This window comes from Miscanthus floridulus, chromosome 9, assembly GCF_019320115.1.
Source record: "Miscanthus floridulus cultivar M001 chromosome 9, ASM1932011v1, whole genome shotgun sequence".
Lineage (NCBI taxonomy): Eukaryota > Viridiplantae > Streptophyta > Magnoliopsida > Poales > Poaceae > Miscanthus > Miscanthus floridulus.
In genome coordinates this window covers 42,987,743-43,007,751 of record NC_089588.1, presented here as the reverse complement: position 1 = coordinate 43,007,751, position 20,009 = coordinate 42,987,743, and the positions used below count along the sequence as shown (strand labels likewise).

The following is a 20,009-nucleotide window of genomic DNA, read 5'->3' as shown; positions in this document are numbered from 1 at the left end:
CATAAGCACTTATTAGCCATGCTCCTAAGAGATAGAGGTTCAGACAAAAAAAAAAAAACATGATACCTATTCGGCCCCGAAATTTGGGTGGACACCCAAAACAACCCTATAGACCCCGTTCCTGGGGGCTCACCCCTCGGGCCCTATCCGGTCGTTTCCTCCCCCGCACCGTACGGAACCGCGGTTCCTCTCCTGCTCGCGGCGCGCGCACGGCCGCATTCGTCTCCACCACGCCCCCTTCCCTTCAGGCTCCGGCGAGTACGCCCATCCTCCCCTTCGGCGAGCGCGCCGCCTCCCCTTCGGCGAGTGCCTCCACCTCCCCTCCACCACGCGAGCGCCTCCCCTCCACCACGTGAGCGCGAGTGTGGCTGCCCGCCTCCACCTCCCCTCCGGTGAGCGCAGCCACCTGCCTCCGCCTCCACCTCCACCTCCCTCCTCGGTGGCCGCTGCTCCTGCTCCGTCGAATCCGCTGCCCTTGCTCCGCCGTGCGGGCTCCCGCCTCGGTGGCTGATGCTCCTGCCCCGCCGCGGGCTACTGCCCAGCCGAGCGTCCTGGCCCTGTGCGGAGGATAGGGAGAAGAAAGGTTTGACCCAATGACGAGTGGGTCCTCCATGCCATTATCTGCTCATATGGATTTGGGGGCCTTTGTTTGTGAGTGCTGCTGGCCTTGTTTAGTTCCAAAAGGTTTTCCTAAAAAGTGATACAGTAGTCATCACATCGAATCTTGCGATACGTGCATGGAGCATTAAATGTAGTCGAAAATAAAAACTAATTGCACAGTTTGGTTGGAAATCGCGAGACGAACGTTTTGAGCCTAATTAGTCCATGATTAAAACTAATTGTCAAATAAAAACGAAAGTGCTATAGTAACTAAATTCCTAAATTTCACCCAACTAAACCAGGCCCTGAAGTTGAAGTAAAATGTTGGGCCAACCAGAACCCTGATTTGGGTGCCCCCTCCTCGAGTTGCTCTAAATTTGCTATCAAAACATTTCCACCACCAACTCCACCGCTCGCTTTGCAGCACTTTGGCCTCTTCCTCCTAGCTAGTGTGGTCAGCGGTTCAGCTTCTGGGCCCGGCAGCCATCCACTGCCCTTCACCGATGCCGCGGCTTTATGTTTTTTTTACTACCGGTACAGTGATATACGCTGTCTCATGGGATGTTTTGATATATACATAGAGTATTAAAATATAGACTATTACGAAACTAATTATTAGTTTGCGACTAATTTGCGAGACGAATCTTTTGAGCCTAATTGGTCCATGATTTGACAATGTTTTTGCTACAGTAAACACATGCTAATGACGGATGTAATTAGGCTTAAAACTTCGTCTCGAGGGTACGACGAACTTATGTCAATTTATTTTTTTTTATTAATTCTAAAACATCTGTGCAACAATCTTCCCAACGCCCCGGATCAAAAACCCCCTGACAATGGGGCACGGATGCACGTCATTTAAGTCGATCCGAGCGCCAGCGCTGGTTTTTTTTTTGTCGCCATCCGGTCACTATCCAGGGCCCATTAATGTCTCACAGCAGGGGACAGCACGAGCAGGACCGCTGCTGCTTGTTGCCTCTGTTGGGCGGGGGAGTGTGGCTGCGTAGGTGAGAGATCAATCCCGTGTGCTCTGGGGCGCTCTCGCTCCTCCCCTCCTCCCGCTGCTGGGTCATCCATTCTTGCCTGCCCCGGCTGCTTGCTAGGTGTTGAGGAAGAATGTGGGGAGAGAACGCTGGGGGGTTCTTAGATGCATTCGCGGCGTTCAGGCTGTGAACTGAGTTGAGAGCAGCTTCTTGCGTTTTAACTCTGCTCTGTAGTTGTTCTTGCTCCTGCGTTCCCTGCATTTCGGTTTCAGGTCAGAAGCTCAAAACTTCTTGCTGCATTTGAATTATGAATGTCGTTTTCCTCTGCGCTAATTTGGTTCCACATGACTGCGTGCCTGCTCTGCTCTGTACTACGGTGCGATTCTGTTTGCAGACACTCTTTTTTTCTTCTTCCCTAATTTCCCCTCTTTTTTCCGCCGCCTTTTTAAGTTCGTATACTCTGAGAATCTGAGTTGTTTCCTCGCTGCAAATCTGAGTTGCTTCCGGTTCGGGCACTCCTAGTTTGCTAAAGTCTCGTTTTCCCCTTCAGCTGCATTTCTTCTTTCACCTTAGCGGGATTCGTTTTGAAGCCTGCTGCGTTTCATGGTAGGTTTCACTGCAATCCTTGCTTGCATGCTCAGATTTGTTTCTTATTTGTTGCCATTTTTTTTTACCGAGTCCCTCTCATGGGTTCCTGCAAACCACAGGTTTCCAACTTGAAGTTTGTATTTGTGCCACCAAGCTCTTAAGTAATGGGAAATCACATTCGCAGTACAATCTGCCCAGCCACACCTGTCATTTTCTTTGTCGGGTTCCCACAGATTAGGCTACATGTCTACAACCAAAATGATTTTTTATTTAAACAAAAGGAAACCATGTACTGTTGCCTTGTTTCATCCTACGTTCGATCTGAAGCACTGATTCTTCCGTCCAGCATCCAATGTGGTTTTTCTAATGATAAGACAAGGACATGCGTCAGTTTACTGACATGTTTGCCTTGTACTTCTATTGTTATTATACGTTTTGCTACATCCAAATTGGGCTGAAAATTGTAATCTTCAGCAGGAAACTCATATTTGGGAGCAAGCAAGGCAAGCTTTCTCTCCGAGGAAGCGTTGTTCAACTACAGTGCTCCACTTCGGCCTTCCTGATTTATTTGCTTGTGCGAGTCCTCGTTCAAATTCTGCCCATTTTGGTGGCTTGGAAGTGATAAAGTTTACCAAGACACTAAGCCAATTGAGAAAGGATAGTGCTAGCTGAGCTCCAATGGCTTGGCACCTTAGTATCCTTGTCATGGTCACTACTTGTTTGATTTTGTTCTCAATAAGCGAGCAATCTTCACAGAGCGAGCTGCTGCAGCAGCCTCAGGAAGCAGCTGGAGTACCCCAGGCAGCTGGATGCTTGGGGCAGCCCAAGCAGCGATCCCTGCTGCACTCAACCCACTGCAGTGCTTGCGGTCACCTGTGAGGGAAATGCCATCAGAGAGCTTAAGATCATCGGTGACAGGATCACCAAGCCACCAAAGTTCAGTGGCTTTTCTGTTCCTAATGTCACCCTCTCAGAAGCCTTTGTTCTTGATTCGTTTGTTACTACGCTGACAAGGCTAACTACCCTAAGAGTTGTCATCCTGGTGTCTTTGGGCCTATGGGGCCCCCTCCCAGATAAGATTCACCGTTTATCTTCACTTGAAGTGCTTGATTTGAGCTCCAATTTTCTCTATGGATCGATCCCTCCCAAGCTGTCAGTCATGTCGAAGCTCCATACTTTGACACTGGATGGTAACTACTTCAATGGAAGTGTGCCCGACTGGCTTGACTCATTCTCGAACCTCACTGTTCTTCGGTTGCAGAGTAACCAGCTGAAGGGGTCCATACCGGCATCAATTGGCTAAAGCTGCCATGCTTACAGAGCTCGCGCTTGCTGGCAATAGCATCTCGGGGGATATTCCAAATTTAGGCAGCATAAATAATCTTGAGATGCTGGATTGACCCGGAGAGGCGCCGTGCCGCCGGCCACCGTACCGGTGGTGGAAGGCGACATAGAGGCACAGGGCAGCGCCGCCTGCCATCTCGGCACATGCTGCTGGCCGAAGGCACGAGGAAGGGCCACATGCGCGTCTCCGATGAGGTGCCGCCGTGCCAGTGGGAAGCGGATGCTGGTCGGAGCCAGACATGTTACTGCAGGTCTGTGACTGCCTAATGTGGGTTAACAAATCAATCTCAACACACAAAAGCTTCCTGCCCACATCAACCTTGTGCACTGTCGACGATGCTCGATGCAATCCAAATTGAGTCCACCAATGCCTAAATCGAACACAGGTATGGTAAAGTTAGATTGGCTTATGGATAAGCATATATGTGTTTGATGAAGATATGAAATGGCTACAAAGATGTTGTTTACTATGGATCACACAAGATGACGTGAACATACAAAGCATAGTAAACAAGTGACATGGCATAAGCACTTATTAGCCATGCTCCTAAGAGATAGAGGTTCAGACAAAAAAAAAAAAACATGATACCTATTCGGCCCCGAAATTTGGGTGGACACCCAAAACAACCCTATAGACCCCGTTCCTGGGGGCTCACCCCTCGGGCCCTATCCGGTCGTTTCCTCCCCCGCACCGTACGGAACCGCGGTTCCTCTCCTGCTCGCGGCGCGCGCACGGCCGCATTCGTCTCCACCACGCCCCCTTCCCTTCAGGCTCCGGCGAGTACGCCCATCCTCCCCTTCGGCGAGCGCGCCGCCTCCCCTTCGGCGAGTGCCTCCACCTCCCCTCCACCACGCGAGCGCCTCCCCTCCACCACGTGAGCGCGAGTGTGGCTGCCCGCCTCCACCTCCCCTCCGGTGAGCGCAGCCACCTGCCTCCGCCTCCACCTCCACCTCCCTCCTCGGTGGCCGCTGCTCCTGCTCCGTCGAATCCGCTGCCCTTGCTCCGCCGTGCGGGCTCCCGCCTCGGTGGCTGATGCTCCTGCCCCGCCGCGGGCTACTGCCCAGCCGAGCATCCTGGCCCTGTGCGGAGGATAGGGAGAAGAAAGGTTTGACCCAATGACGAGTGGGTCCTCCATGCCATTATCTGCTCATATGGATTTGGGGGCCTTTGTTTGTGAGTGCTGCTGGCCTTGTTTAGTTTCAAAAAGTTTTCCTAAAAAGTGCTACAGTAGCCATCACATCGAATCTTGCGATACGTGTATGGAGCATTAAATGTAGTCGAAAATAAAAACTAATTGCACAGTTTGGTTGGAAATCGCGAGACGAACGTTTTGAGCCTAATTAGTCCATGATTGAATACTAATTGTCAAATAAAAACGAAAATACTACAGTAACCAAATTCCTAAATTTCGCCCAACTAAACAAGGCCCGAAATTGAAGTAAAATGTTGGGCCAACGAGAACCCTGATTTGGGTGCCCCCTCCTCGAGTTGCTCTAAATTTGCTATCAAAACATTTCCACCACCAACTCCACCGCTCGCTTTGCAGCACTTTGGCCTCTTCCTCCTAGCTAGTGTGGTCAGCGGTTCAGCTTCTGGGCCCGGCAGCCATCCACTGCCCTTCACCGATGCCGGCGGCTTTATGTTTTTTTTACTACTGGTACAGTGGTACATTCTAAAATTTAGTCGCTGTCTCATCGGATGTTTGCGACTAATTTGCGAGACAAATTTTTTGAACCTAATTGGTTCAGGATTTGACAATGTTTTGCTACAGTAAATATATGCTAATGACAGATTAATTAGGCTTAAAAATTTCACCTCGTGGAATACCGACGGATTATGTAATTTATTTTTTTATTAATATCTAAACCCTCTATATAACATTTTCTCAACACATCTCCTAAATTTTAGTAATAGCACCAAATCGTAGCACTTTTGTTTTTATTTGATAATTAAGGTTTAAACATAGACTAATTAGATTTAAATTCGTCTCGTAATTTTTCATCAAATTGTGAAATTAGTTTTTTTTCGTCTACATTTAATGCTCCATACACGAACTACAAATATTTGATGTGATAAGTAGTGTAACATTTTTTTTTAGGATTTTGGGTGGAACTGAACACGCGCTGCGCGGGGGAGTGTGGCTGCGTAGGTGAGAGATCAATCCCGTGTGCTCTGGGGCGCTCTCGCTCCTCCCCTCCTCCCGCTGCTGGGTCATCCATTCTTGCCTGCCCCGGCTGCTTGCTAGGTGTTGAGGAAGAATGTGGGGAGAGAACGCTGGGGGGTTCTTAGATGCATTCGCGGCGTTCAGGCTGTGAACTGAGTTGAGAGCAGCTTCTTGCGTTTTAACTCTGCTCTGTAGTTGTTCTTGCTCCTGTGTTCCCTGCATTTCGGTTTCAGGTCAGAAGCTCAAAACTTCTTGCTGCATTTGAATTATGAATGTCGTTTCTCCTCTGCGCTAATTTGGTTCCACATGACTGCGTGCCTGCTCTGCTCTGTACTACGGTGCGATTCTGTTTGCAGACACTCTTTTTTTTTTCTTCCCTAATTTCCCCTCTTTTTTCCGCCGCCTTTTTAAGTTCGTATACTCTGAGAATCTGAGTTGTTTCCTCGCTGCAAATCTGAGTTGCTTCCGGTTCGGGCACTCCTAGTTTGCTAAACTCTCATTTTTCCCCTTCAGCTGCATTTCTTCTTTCACCTTAGCGGGATTCGTTTTGAAGCCTGCTGCGTTTCATGGTAGGTTTCACTGCAATCCTTGCTTGCATGCTCAGATTTGTTTCTTATTTGTTGCCATTTTTTTTTACCGAGTCCCTCTCATGGGTTCTTGCAAACCACAGGTTTCCACCTTGAAGTTTGTATTTGTGCCACCAAGCTCTTAAGTAATGGGAAATCACATTCACAGTACAATCTGCCCAGCCACACCTGTCATTTTCTTTGTCGGGTTCCCACAGATTAGGCTACATGTCTACAACCAAAATGATTTTTTATTTAAACAAAAGGAAACCATGTACTGTTGCCTTGTTTCATCCTACGTTCGATCTGAAGCACTGATTCTTCCGTCCAGCATCCAATGTGGTTTTTCTAATGATAAGACAAGGACATGCGTCAGTTTACTGACATGTTTGCCTTGTACTTCTATTGTTATTATACGTTTTGCTACATCCAAATTGGGCTGAAAATTGTAATCTTCAGCAGGAAACTCATATTTGGGAGCAAGCAAGGCAAGCTTTCTCTCCGAGGAAGCGTTGTTCAACTACAGTGCTCCACTTCGGCCTTCCTGATTTATTTGTTGTGCGAGTCCTCGTTCAAATTCTGCCCATTTTGGTGGCTTGGAAGTGATAAAGTTTACCAAGACACTAAGCCAATTGAGAAAGGATAGTGCTAGCTGAGCTCCAATGGCTTGGCACCTTAGTATCCTTGTCATGGTCACTACTTGTTTGATTTTGTTCTCAATAAGCGAGCAATCTTCACAGAGCGAGCTGCTGCAGCAGCTCAGGAAGCAGCTGGAGTACCCCAGGCAGCTGGATGCTTGGGGCAGCCCAAGCAGCGATCCCTGCTGCACTCAACCCACTGCAGTGCTTGCGGTCACCTGTGAGGGAAATGCCATCAGAGAGCTTAAGATCATCGGTGACAGGATCACCAAGCCACCAAAGTTCAGTGGCTTTTCTGTTCCTAATGTCACCCTCTCAGAAGCCTTTGTTCTTGATTCGTTTGTTACTACGCTGACAAGGCTAACTACCCTAAGAGTTGTCATCCTGGTGTCTTTGGGCCTATGGGGCCCCCTCCCAGATAAGATTCACCGTTTATCTTCACTTGAAGTGCTTGATTTGAGCTCCAATTTTCTCTATGGATCGATCCCTCCCAAGCTGTCAGTCATGTCGAAGCTCCATACTTTGACACTGGATGGTAACTACTTCAATGGAAGTGTGCCCGACTGGCTTGACTCATTCTCGAACCTCACTGTTCTTCGGTTGCAGAGTAACCAGCTGAAGGGGTCCATACCGGCATCAATTGGCAAAGCTGCCATGCTTACAGAGCTCGCGCTTGCTGGCAATAGCATCTCGGGGGATATTCCAAATTTAGGCAGCATAAATAATCTTGAGATGCTGGATTTAAGGGACAACGAGTTGGATGGAGAGCTTCCTGAGATGCCTACATCAGTGGTAACAATCTTACTTAGCAAAAATTCACTGAAGGGTGAAATTCCTGAGCAGTTTGGTCAGTTGAACCGGCTTCAGCACCTTGATGTCTCATTCAACTTCCTTGTGGGGAGTCCTCCTGCAGAGCTGTTTGCTCTCCCTAACATCAGTTATCTGAATTTGGCGGCAAATATGCTTAGTGGTTCACTCTTAAGTAGTTTAACATGCAGCAGCACCCTGGGCTTTGTGGATTTGTCCACTAACCGACTCACAGGTGATCTGCCCAGCTGTCTGAATTGTAATTTGAATAACAAGGTTGTTAAGTTTGATGGGAATTGCTTTAGTGTTGACCCTGCCCACCAGCATGAAGCTAAATATTGCCAGCAATCTCATAAGGGGAAAGGATCAAACAAGGATGTTGGACTTGTAGTCACTGTTGTTGGCATATTGTTTGTTATGCTTGTGCTTAGTCTGTTGTTAATGGTTTCCAACAAAAGAAGCTGTAAGAAAGTTCTGGCAGAAAAACAGTTCCAGCAAAAGCATACACAAGATAATTCGATTTCAGGAATGTCCTCTGAACTGCTGGTGAATGCAAGTAAGAGTTCTCAATCATTTATTGCATAAATATGTGTGGCAGCTTCTTTAACTTCTTTGGATCCTCCTTTCATGAGTAATTAAATTTTGTGACAGCGAAAATGTATCTGTTTTAAAAAAAAAGATGTGGAATTAGATAATCCATCACTCCCAAGTTAACTTATGTCTGAATCAGCAAATGCAGCCTAGCTTTGGTGGTCCACATTGTTACAGTGCATCCTCAGTCTTGCCATACCATAGAAATGCTCTGTAATGATGTGTATGTGAATGTGCTTTGGGTGACAGTAATGGTAATCTTAAAAATTGATGGCCTGCCATTTTTTTGTATGCATGAATCCAAAAAAACAAACCTTGGCTTGTGGGGAAAGACCGCTCCCACAGCATTGCATTAAGAAGGAACTACTCGCGTAGGCTGAGAAACACCCCGAAGGACGGCTGCCCTAGATGTGCTACCGAGCACCTAGGACACATGTCTGTGGCCATGTTCATCACGCTGTATAACTCAGGAACATAGCCGACGATGGGTGTCTTTTTTAACCTAGACCTATTTGAATTCGCTCCCATGGGAAGTAAAACCCCGGACTTGAGGTGCTACTAAGGCTCCTGTGACCATTAGGGACCTGTTTGCTTATGCATGAATCCTAACATGTCTTAATTATAAATATTTATATCAGATGCTTTACACCTGTTTTTCTTGTCAATTCAAATAATTTCTCCCTTCATTGCAGGGTGCATATCTCAAGCTGTCAAGTTAGGAACACAAATGCAGCCATCACATCGCGTATTTTCTTTAGAAGAACTCAAGGAAGCAACAAAGAGCTTTGAACGGTCAGCATTTTTAGGCGAGGGAGCAATTGGAAAGGTTTGTTAGTGTTTTTGTATTATTTACATTTTGCTTTACCCTAAGCATAACACGATTAGCAAATGAACCAAAGTAGAATATTTCAATTGCTCTAGGTTACACTTGTACCAATAGCAGTTCTTCTAGCCTAATTCGATTGGTCACAACTTTTCATATTTTCAGCTGTACTGGGGAAAAGTAGAGAATGGGACCCTGATTGCCATAAGATGTTTGGCATTGCACCAGCGACATTCGATTAGGAATCTAAAGCTTCGTTTAGATCTCCTTGCAAAGCTTCGCCATCCAAATCTGGTTTGCCTATTGGGGCACTGCATTGACAGCGCAGTTGATGAATCAACTGTAAAGAGGGTTTTCCTTGTATATGAATATGTGCCTGGTGGAACTCTTTCTTCTTATCTTTCTGGTAATGACCTGAATTTGACTATGAAGTCAAATTAAATGAACAACATAAATTTTCGGATCCCATTTATTATTTATGTTTACACTTTCTTTTTGGCAGCCTCTTGTCCAGAGAAGACTCTGAAATGGTGTGATAGGCTGCAGGTGCTGATTGCCATTGCTAAGGCTGTTCATTTCCTACATACAGGAATAATTCCTGGTTCCTTATCCAATCGGCTAAAATCTTCCAGTATTTTGGTTGACGAACACCATATGGCAAAGTTGAGCGACTATGGATTATCCATAATCACAGAGGAGATATACAAACATGAGGTGGGCTTGTCATTCTGAAAGTATTATCCCTAAGCAGCTTAAAGGTCAGACAATGCTGCTTTATTTTAACATAAATTACTTACTGTGTTCAGGTAATAGGACAAGAGAAAAAATACTTGCAAAATGATACTACGGAAATGTAAGTACATGCTAAACAAATTGTATCTTTGTTTAATTTGAGATGCATAGTCCAAGGGCAAGTTTGATTTCACATGCATGCGAACGGGCCTCTAGCTGAGTTGGCTAGGTGGTTCTAGTAGCACTCCTCGGGTCTTGGGTTCGATTCCCTGTGGGAGCCGACCTGCGTGAGGTCTTTCCTATAACATTGCTCGGGGCCTATCTTACCCATGCAGGTCGAGTTTTTTATTTCACATGCACAGTTTGGTAATAACATTTAGAGTTCAGCACACCAAGTGCATTGAAATAGAAAAAAAGGAATTCTGGTTCTAAAATTCTGGTGTGACATAATTAGTTGACCCATATAACATATGTGTTATAGGGAAAAATTGGAGGATGATGTATGCTCTTTCGGCTTTATTCTACTGGAAGTACTTATGGGCCCAAAATTAAATGACAAAGGTGACCCTTTCATTTTGAAAGATCTGGTATGTTGCCCTACATATTTATACTACAAATTTTATAGATACTGGATAGAGATTGTTCAATGCTGAGTAGCTTAGTTAACCTCACGAGGATTTTAGGATGTTTAAAACACTTAAAATACCTTCTGTCTTGGTTGGGATTTGACTCCATTCTTCATCATACTTTCCCCAGTGTTTGTGATTTGATGCAGCACATATGCAAAATACCTGTAAACTATCTCGTGTTTGGTTTCACCATTTTCCAAAAAGGGCCATGCATCTTACTTTTTGTTTGAACGAAGTGGCCATGCATCTTACTTAATTAACTGGAATAGTTATCTGTGATCTAAGCTTGACCTTCATCCCTTTGCGAAGTCTGATATGATCATTGTTCTGACCATACTTACAGATACATTTACTGCCTGCGGGAGAGAAAAACAAAGAGGAAATCTAACTTTTGCCTGTATCTGCAGGTTGCGTCAATGTCAACTTTGGAAGAGCGCGATCAAGTTGTGGATCCTGTCATTATTGGCACTTCTTCACAGGATTCCTTATCCATTGTGGTTTCAATTATGATAAAATGCCTGTCCGTCGAATGCTCGGCCCGACCTTCCATTGAAGAAGTTCTGTGGAACCTGCAATATGCTGCCCAGGTCCAGACAGCGGCAGACGGCGACCAACGATCAGAAGTTTCCTCACAAGCTAGTTAGCATGGAAACTGGAAATAGCTCGAAACTGTAATCTAGACCGGATCTAAGATGATAGGAAGCAAGATTCGTCTTTATATATGATCTCGATTTGAGGACAGGGGATGACCGGATGAGTGAGCTCTGCCTGTTTGTTTTTCTTAGAGCCTGATATCTCTGATCCTTAGAGCCTGTTTGTTTTTCTTATCAGAGGTGCTACCAAATAGCCAGGCTAACTTTTGGCATGGCTAAATCTCGACCACCAAATTAGTGGCCCTCAATATAGTCAACTTTAGCCACCTAATAAAGAACAAAGGATATAAGCAAATGGTAGCTAAAATTAATCAGAAGTGTCAAATTTTAATTTCGCTATTTTGAATATACTAGTATTTGGCATTTTGGCCACAATCAAACACACATTAATCCAAAGCAAATATGCATTTATTTATGTCGTTCTCTCCCGAGTCCCATTGGATCCCTTGGTGTGGGACCTCCTGCTCGTACAGTGAGGCTGTGAGGGTAATTGCCCAGTGGTATTAAAGCCGGCTGATAAGCCAGCTGAAACTGGTTTGTTGTGAGAGAAAATATTATAGATTCTAGCTGATAAGCCGGCTGATAAGTTCAAGCGAACATGCCTCTTTCGATGCTACAGCTTCAGTTTGGGGTAGTTGCGGGTGGCCTCAAAAGCCAGTCCCGGGTCTTCTCTCTCCCGTTCTCTTCCCATGGATTTGGATTTGCTCAAGGTCATGGTCACATCATTTTGCTAATCAGGTCATCATATTGACACTGAGACGCAGGCGTATGACTGTACGCGAATAAAAGATAATGTAAATGACCTTGAGGAGATGACGAAATGATGCAAAGGTAAACTATTGTTACACGGCCATGGTTGGTGACGAGTACAGACAACAAGGCAAAGCTAAGCTCAAAGGGACGTTGATAGAGAAAGAAAGGCTGCATCAAAAGGCCCGCGTTTGGCGTGGCAATGTGTCCAAGAAAGAGCATACAATCCTTTTTTTTTGAATGAAAAAAGAACATACAATCCAGACAGGGTATTTTTATCGAAAAAGATGAAAAAAAAAATCTACAAAGGGTAGTTTCTGCGTTGATTCATTTCCCACATATGGGGCCTCCTGTGAGTACTCGGTCCTTGACCTTGCCAAAGTCGTCCTCCGCGTAGTGCAAGAAAACAAGAAGACTTCAAGTCTTCTGTAGTTTGCCTCCTTGTCCTTGCTTGCATCACTGGACCTCTGTCTAAGTCCAGGTCGACTCGATCTCCCTAGCGACCAGCCGACCTCCATTATTGCAGCCTCAGGTATAAGCAGCTCATCAAACACCACAAAGGCTTGCTGGCTTCCTGCTGCTTTGCGATGAACTAGCTCACCAGAGGCAACCGGCTTCCCAACCCAAGTGCTGTCGAGGTTAGATTCTGCTGCTGTCTTCCAGCATCATCTTCGAGTGGTTAGCTTCCCCGAGTCTTTCCTTCCGAGATTTGTCTCAGATTTGCTTCTGCATCTTAACACCATTCACATCCACCTTTTTCTGCAGGGTTAGATCAGACTGTTGGACTTCCAGTGTCAGGCTTCTTGTTGTTGAGCACTTCTCAATTTCCAATCCCCAGCGGCCAGCAGGTATCATCAGAACCAAATGTTTCCATCTTTATTGATACCCTTCTCTTTGCTAGGAGATATAATGAATTGCCATGTTCATCAAATTGAATTAAGCGAATTTTCTTTTCACATATCAGAATTCGAGATTTGCAGTGTTACTATATTATTATCCCCCCTGCTTGTAGGCAGACATACCAAATCTGCAAATAGGCATGAGCCAACACTCCCAGATTTTGCAAAAAAGAAAAAGCAAAAAAAACAACCGATAGCTCAATAGATTACAAGTATAGCTCACCAAAGCATCAGTTGCATCTTTTTTTTTTTGAAGTCAAATATACATTAATCACTTTGTCGAGCCAACTCACTGGACACTAGAACAGCAACGTATTCAGGTAAATGGTCCTGCCAGAGAACAGATCCATTATTACAATTTAGACCAATTGCTGCTAATGTATGAGCTACTGAATTACAAGCCCTAGGGCAATGAGAAACAGAGCTTCGAACAAAATCATACATCATTTTTGCTCTTATTTCTCTAAACATAGTGCCTAAGAAAGATCTATCAAAATCTGTTCCGTTTCAGATTGCATCTTTGGCAACAAACAGTATGTCAGAACTTCTGGACTCGAATGTATTTCCAGTTGGTCATGTCATTAAACAAATCTACCCTGAATATACAATGCAAGTATATCACAAAAGCACACCAATCCTTTTTTAGACAATGGAAGAAAGTTTTAGCTTTATCCTCTTCAAGAAGAGGAATCAGTCCACCATTATTACAAGTGTAGCTATCGCTGCCAGTAGAACCATTAGGAATACTAACCTCTTATTACAAAGGGGCTCCGACATAAGGAACAGCCCCCAAGGGCCAGTCTGCATGAACATGACCCATATGTAAGTATATCACAAAAGCATACTAATGCTTTTACAGCCCTTGGGAATACTGTATTCTTAAAAAACAAAGGGGCTCCAACCTAACAAACAGCCCGAAGAGCCAGTGTGATTGACACATATGGGAAACACACTTGCAAGTTGTAACACAATAAGTTGGTATTTGGTTTCAGAAATGTGACAGTTCATCATTTTCACACTCGTTACTCCTTACCCTTTTTGTTTGATCCGTGAAATAAAATCAGTGAAGGGCGGGCCTGGTGCAAGCGGTAGAGTCTTACCGCCTGTGACTGGAAGGTCCCGGGTTCGAGTCGCGGTCTCCTCGCATTGCACAGGTGAGAGTAAGACTTGCCAATGACACCCTTCCCCAGACCCCGCACAGAGCGGGAGCTCTCTGCACTGGGTATGCCCTTTTTTCGTGAAATAAAATCAGTGGATCCATCACTACCTTATCCCCTCACTATATAATATTAGTATAAGCATGAGAGACGGAGTATTGTAACCAAAATTCATTAGATGAACACAAAATATACCACCCTAAGCAGTGGTTTCTCAAATCAAACACCTAAGTGACTTATTAAAAAACTATAAAGTACAAAAAGAAAATGTTCAAGTTACTCCCTCCAAGTTTTTCCTATGTCCAGATAACCCCTAAACTAAGGGCTTGTTTGGATGGACTATGACTAACAACTAATCCTATTAGCTATATAAGTGGACCAGTGAACTAACAACTAGTCCATGACTAGTGGACTAACAATTAGTCCGCCTGTTTGGATGCTTAGGGACTAAAAATTACTCAACTTGTTGTTAGTTCTATGGATCCAAACAAGGCCTAAAGTTTGGTTCTTCACAAAATGTACAAAGAGTACATTACACAAGCAGGATGCAAACATACAAGGAAGAACTAAAACCCTAGCTACCCATTCTCTCCCACTAAGTCACACAACTCTCCCCTTTTTGGTATTTAAGCACCCAAAAAGATGAGACACCAAGCATCGAAGGGTCGACTGAGGCGGTGCAACTGTCGAGTCTACACTGAGGGTCACGATGAACAGCGAGGCATCGGTCTCGTCATCTTTGTGTAGCTGATCAAGAGCCTTGTCGATAGGAGTGCCAACAGATGTACTGACTCTGAATGCATTCTGCGGTGTCTGTCTCTGTCATAGTCTATCGCACTGTCCCTGTGGTGACAGTGGTATCCTTTGTAGAGATACTAACATGCCTGGAGCAGTAGAGGTACCAGCTTGTATCCATAGCCTGACTCACGGTCTCTAAAGAGGAAACAACTGTAGTACCATGAGACGGAGGAGTCTCCAACAACTCGTTCATAGGAACAGAACCAACAATCCTCTGAGTCGCTGAAGATGCCAAGGTAACAAATTGATGACCAATTGACTCAAATTGTAGACCAACCGATACAAAGGGAGTGCACCAGACCGGGGGGGTGGGGTGGGGGAGGGGGAGGAGGGGAGGCCGAGGAGTCTGCAGTCCTGAAGAAACTAGCATCCCCTAAGAAAACACTGACGCTGGTAGCACCTGGTAAAATCTCTGCTGCTGAAAGAAAGCTCTCTGACTAGGTTCAATCATCGGTGATGGCTGAACAACTAGTGGATATGAAACTGGAGACCTTAGCTGCGGAGGGGCAAGTCCTGTCTGCTCCTCCCTCATTTCATCTGGTCAAGAAGGGATTTTGTCCTCGAACCAATGATGTCAGAGCCTCCTTATGTCTCTCAGCTCATAGCTGCTGAGCCTCAAACCTGTCAGCCTGCAGCCTGCTCTTGGTGCATCTGTATAAGCTATAAGCTAGGCCTGCATGTCAAGCATCTGTCGTTATATCTCAACAAAAGAATATGGAACAGCTGGAGTAGCAGTGGACTGGCTGGTGGTGATAGGCAACAAAGTATCCTCTCTAGCAACACCAGATCCCCTAGCCTCATCATAATGGGCTGGCCTCGGATACAGAGGTGGTGATGAAGGTAACACCTAACATAGTCCTCATCATCCTCGTCACTGGCAAGTGATCCATATAGCCCAGTAAGACTAGCGCTAGCCTCAGCCGCTCTCAAAGCAAGATCCTCCACGTCGGCCTAAGCTAACTCTGCCAGCTGCCTCTGAAGAGCTCTCAGGGCACGGCCTCCATGGTGTTTCTCAGTAGCCACTGGGGCTTGGCCTCTAAGGTCTCCATGTGCTGTGGGAAGCCAATGCATTGAGCCAAAATAAAATAAATACGGTGAGCATATGGCATTCGGTGACGACCCAACCCTTCAGCCATCCCCTCCTCCCACTCACAATGAAGCATGTCCACAATGTCAAACTGAATATGCCCCATTACCAATGATAGCAACCACTGCTGAACAACTGTAACGACCTCACCATAAGTCATATACTGCTCTAGGAAGCAAAGATTTCTTGAACACAAGAAGGGAAGCTTCTACTAGTGTCAACTCTGTTGGAATCCTCAAAGAATTAGCATTAAACGACTACTTGAACAACACAGAAATAGTCTCAGCTAGAGGAACTATATCGCCTCCCAAAGCACGACGAGGTGCATAGGCACTAGGGTAACAATGAGTGTCACTAGAGGAACCCCCAGAGCAATGGCAATCTCCTGCAGGGTCAACCTGTATGAATCCCCACTGAACATGAACTAAATGAACTCTCAATCTCGTGGATCCAAACATTAGCAAACAAGATCCTAACCCAATCAGTAATATACAACCAACTGTCTAATGACTACTTGTTAAGCAAGATTACCAAGGGGTGTCTCTTTGGATAGACACCATGTTTCCTGAGAGACCAAGAAAGCCTCATAGTGCTCACACTAAACGTGGTATCAATCAGTTCACCACTGCTGCACTTTGCTAGCATCCATGCCTACCAAGATGATATGCCAGTGTGCCCCACATGACACACTATCAAAGCAATGATGCAGACAAAGTTTGAACTATTTGGCTAATGAAAATTGCTTACCTTCAATGACATTAAGAGTCACAATACAATGATGAATCAATTAAAGAGAGAAAAAGGTACTTTACAAAAAGGATAATTGTTTATTAATACTGGAGGTTTATTTGACACTTTGCTTCCATACATAAACTTAACAAAATGTCTTAATTAACTGCATCATAATTCTGTATGCGCTAATGGGCCAGATTTCTACACCTAATTATAAATATTGAATTCCAAATCAGAAGCCAGGAAACAATTTTGAATCAAACTGAACATATAGATATACTCCTAAGCATATTTTTCTTGTCCTTCCATTTTTCTTTAGTAATCTCACTGATAATTACATGGCATAAATATCAGATCATGCAACTGCTCTTAGTTTCTGCCAATTTCTTTCAATTCTTATTGCAATATGTAACATGATCTACGTTTATGCTGCTCAGCAGAAATGGCGGAGGCCTTACTCCATGTTGTTTCAAAGATTGGTGCCACATTAACGGAAGAAACCACAAAAGCTGTGATAGCCAAGCTATCAGACAAAGTTAAGAATCTGAAGGAATTACCAGAGAAAGTTGAGGAAATAGGGAAAGAATTTAAGATGATGAGTACTGTTGTAAAGCAATTTAGTACACCAGGTCATAGCAATGAGCTTGTTAAAGACTGGATTGGAGACGTGCGGGATTTGGCCCACCGTGTTGAGGATGTAATGGATAAATATTCATATCATGCTCTTAAATTGGCGGAAGAAAATACCATGAAGAAGTTCTTCTCCAAAGCTTATTATGTCACAGTTTTCAGTGAGATTGCTGATGAGATTATCCAGATAGAGAAGAAAATTGAAAATGTTGTGAAGCGGCGAGATCGATGGCTGCAGCTGCCACACCTTATTCCTAATCCACTTGCTGACATTGAAAGAAAACAACCGCATAGCAATTTCCAGGAAGTTGTACAAGCTGATATTGTGGGGATTGAAGACAACAGGAGACAGGTGACTGAATGGCTGTACTCTGACAAGCAAGGTAGCACAGTGATTACAGTGTCTGGTATGGGTGGACTGGGAAAAACCACCCTGGTCGCAAATGTGTATGAGCGGGAGAAGGTCAACTTCACCACTCATGCTTGGATTGTTGTGTCTCAGACCTATGGTTTGGTTGATTTGCTGAGAAAAATGCTTAGGAAGATTGGGGACCAAGAGCATTCACAGCTAATGGATTTGGATACCCATGACTTGGAAGTAAAAATAAAAGAAAGGTTATCAGGTGGAAACAGTTTGCTTGTATTAGATGATGTCTGGAATCGAGAAGCATACACTCAGATAATAGATGTATTCCAGAATCTCCAAGCAAGTAGAGTTATAATCACAACACGACAGGAGCATGTGGCTACACTTGCTCAACCAAGACATCAACTCAAACTCAAACCATTGGAACACAATGATGCATTTAATCTTTTCAGCAGAAAGGCTTTCTATAACCGCATGGAATGCAAGTGCCCTCAGAACCTTGAAAAGCTGGCTAAAGCTATAGTGGATAGATGTCAAGGCCTGCCACTTGCAATTGTATCCATAGGTGGTATGATGTCTTCACTGCCAGCAACAGAATACGTCTGGAACGAGACGTACAACCAACTTCGTGGTGAGCTGGCAAATAATGATCATCTTCGTGCAATTCTAAATCTGAGCTACCATGACACACCTGGAGAACTGAGGAATTGCTTCTTGTATTGTGGTCTCTTCCCAGAGGATCACGAATTCTCACGAGAAAGCCTTGTGCGGCTGTGGGTTGCAGAAGGTTTTGCATTTCCAAAAGAACAAAGCACAGCAGAGGAGGTGGCTGACAGATATCTCAGAGAATTGATTCAAAGAAATATGATGGAAGTTGTGGAGAATGATGAGCTAGGCAGGGTTAGTACCTGCAAGATGCATGACCTTGTGCGAGACCTGGTGCTTTCTATTGCCAAAGAGGAAAAGTATGGTTCCGCCATTGATTTTTCAAGCATGTCCCACATGGACAAGGATGTTCGTCGCCTGTCGTCATGTGGATGGAAAGACAAAAATGCAGTAAAAGCAAAATTCCCACGTCTTCGAACCCTAGTGGCACTTGGAATAATTGCATCACCTTCTCAGTTGTTATCACCAATTTTATCTGAATCCCACTATCTTACTGTTCTTGAGCTGCAAGATTCTGAAACAACCGAAGTGCCAGCATCCATAGGAAATCTGTTTAATCTGCGCTACATTGGTCTGCGCCGCACAAGGGTCAAGTCACTCCCAGAGTCTATCGGGAAGCTCTCAAACCTCCTCACTCTGGACATCAAGCAAACAAAAATAGAGAAGTTGCCACGAGGGATTGTCAGGGTCAAGAAGCTGCGGCACCTTCTAGCTGATAGATATGATGATGAGGAGCAGTCAAAGTTCCGGTATTTCATCGGAATGCAAGCACCAAAACAGCTATCCAATTTGGAGGATCTGCAGACTCTTGAGACCGTGGAAGCGAGCAAGGACTTGGCTGAGCAGCTAGCGAAACTTACAAAACTACAGAGTGTGTGGATTGACAAAATACATGCTGTTGACTGTGCAAATCTTTTTGCTGCACTTTCCATGATGCCACTTCTTTCTAGCTTGCTACTCTCTGCAAGTGATGAGAACGAGGAACTTTGCCTTCAAGCTCTCAAGCCAGAATCTGATAAACTCCACAGGTTGATAATCAGAGGGTGTTGGGCAGACAAGACATTAGAGTGCCCAATATTTCTTGACCATGGCAGAAATCTGAAGTATCTAGCTATAAGCTGGTGTGGACTTAAGGACGACCCATTCAAATTGCTTGCTCCATATGTGCCGAACCTAACCTATCTTAGCCTTAACAGGGTTCGTAGTGCAAACACCCTAGTTCTTTATGAGGGGTGCTTCCCACATCTGAAAACGCTTGTCTTGAAGCGCATGCCTGATGTCAGCGAGCTGAACATCAGCCATCGTGCCCTTCCACAGATTGAAGGTTTATATGTTGTGACACTTCCAAAACTTAACAAGGTCCCCCAAGGCATCGAATCCCTTCGCTCTCTGAAGAAGCTATGGCTGCTGCATCTGCACCAGGACTTCAAAGTTCAGTGGCATATGAACGGAATGCAGGAGAAAATGCAGTATGTTTCAGAGCTCCACATATAGCAGTGGGACTTAGGTTCCATGTGCACTGGCATTTATCCATGGATATCTACTTGTACCTACTACGCAAATTGTTCAGTCCTCCTCAATAAGCCATCGGTCATTGGCATTGTCAGTAAACCTGCGTAGCATCTATAATATGTACTAGATTTGTAATGCTCCAATAAACCCTTAAATTTGTCATTGTTTTGACATCAGGTTGCACCTACTACAAGTTGTAGTGTGGTTTTGGTTTGTAGTTTGATCCCCATGCAAGAACCTGGACCTTGTGTACTGAATTGCATAATGTAATAAATTATTTATCTTGTGACTA

At 44.8% G+C, this 20,009-nt stretch overlaps 2 protein-coding genes across 7 annotated transcripts; both read left to right on the top strand.

Moving 5' to 3' along the window:
- The first annotated feature begins 5,677 nt into the window (after positions 1–5,677).
- LOC136481826 (probable inactive leucine-rich repeat receptor-like protein kinase At3g03770) lies at positions 5,678–11,397 on the top strand. Of its 3 annotated transcripts, none has more exons than XM_066479109.1 (8): positions 5,678–5,913; positions 6,709–8,247; positions 8,975–9,108; positions 9,271–9,511; positions 9,608–9,819; positions 9,912–9,958; positions 10,319–10,424; positions 10,874–11,397. In XM_066479109.1, the coding sequence occupies exons 2-8, from the start codon at positions 6,909–6,911 to the stop codon at positions 11,108–11,110; spliced, it is 2,316 nt and encodes a 771-aa protein (XP_066335206.1). In that variant the 5' UTR covers positions 5,678–5,913; positions 6,709–6,908; the 3' UTR covers positions 11,111–11,397. The 3 variants fall into 3 exon arrangements, with proteins under 3 accessions (XP_066335206.1, XP_066335207.1, XP_066335209.1); XM_066479110.1 differs by having other exon boundaries at positions 6,706–8,247; XM_066479112.1 differs by lacking the exon at positions 5,678–5,913 and adding an exon at positions 6,540–6,585.
- Positions 11,398–12,197: 800 nt separating this feature from the next.
- On the top strand, positions 12,198–20,009 carry LOC136483673 (disease resistance protein RPM1-like). Of its 4 annotated transcripts, none has more exons than XM_066480803.1 (3): positions 12,198–12,507; positions 12,635–12,717; positions 16,980–20,009. In XM_066480803.1, exon 3 carries the CDS (start codon positions 16,985–16,987, stop codon positions 19,697–19,699), a length of 2,715 nt encoding a protein of 904 aa, XP_066336900.1. In that variant the 5' UTR covers positions 12,198–12,507; positions 12,635–12,717; positions 16,980–16,984; the 3' UTR covers positions 19,700–20,009. The 4 variants fall into 4 exon arrangements, with proteins under 4 accessions (XP_066336900.1, XP_066336899.1, XP_066336898.1 ...); XM_066480802.1 differs by having other exon boundaries at positions 12,198–12,547; XM_066480801.1 differs by having other exon boundaries at positions 12,199–12,507; positions 16,983–20,009.

Bases quoted from the DNA above. Each gene is read 5' to 3' on its own strand.
- LOC136483673 (XM_066480803.1), top strand. From the start codon at position 16,985: ATGGCGGAGGCCTTACTCCATGTTGTTTCAAAGATTGGTGCCACATTA.
- LOC136481826 (XM_066479109.1), top strand. From the start codon at position 6,909: ATGGCTTGGCACCTTAGTATCCTTGTCATGGTCACTACTTGTTTGATT. The intron at 9,109-9,270 runs GTTTGTTAGTGT...TCATATTTTCAG, and splicing joins GCGAGGGAGCAATTGGAAAG to CTGTACTGGGGAAAAGTAGA. The intron at 9,512-9,607 runs GTAATGACCTGA...TCTTTTTGGCAG, and splicing joins TCTTTCTTCTTATCTTTCTG to CCTCTTGTCCAGAGAAGACT.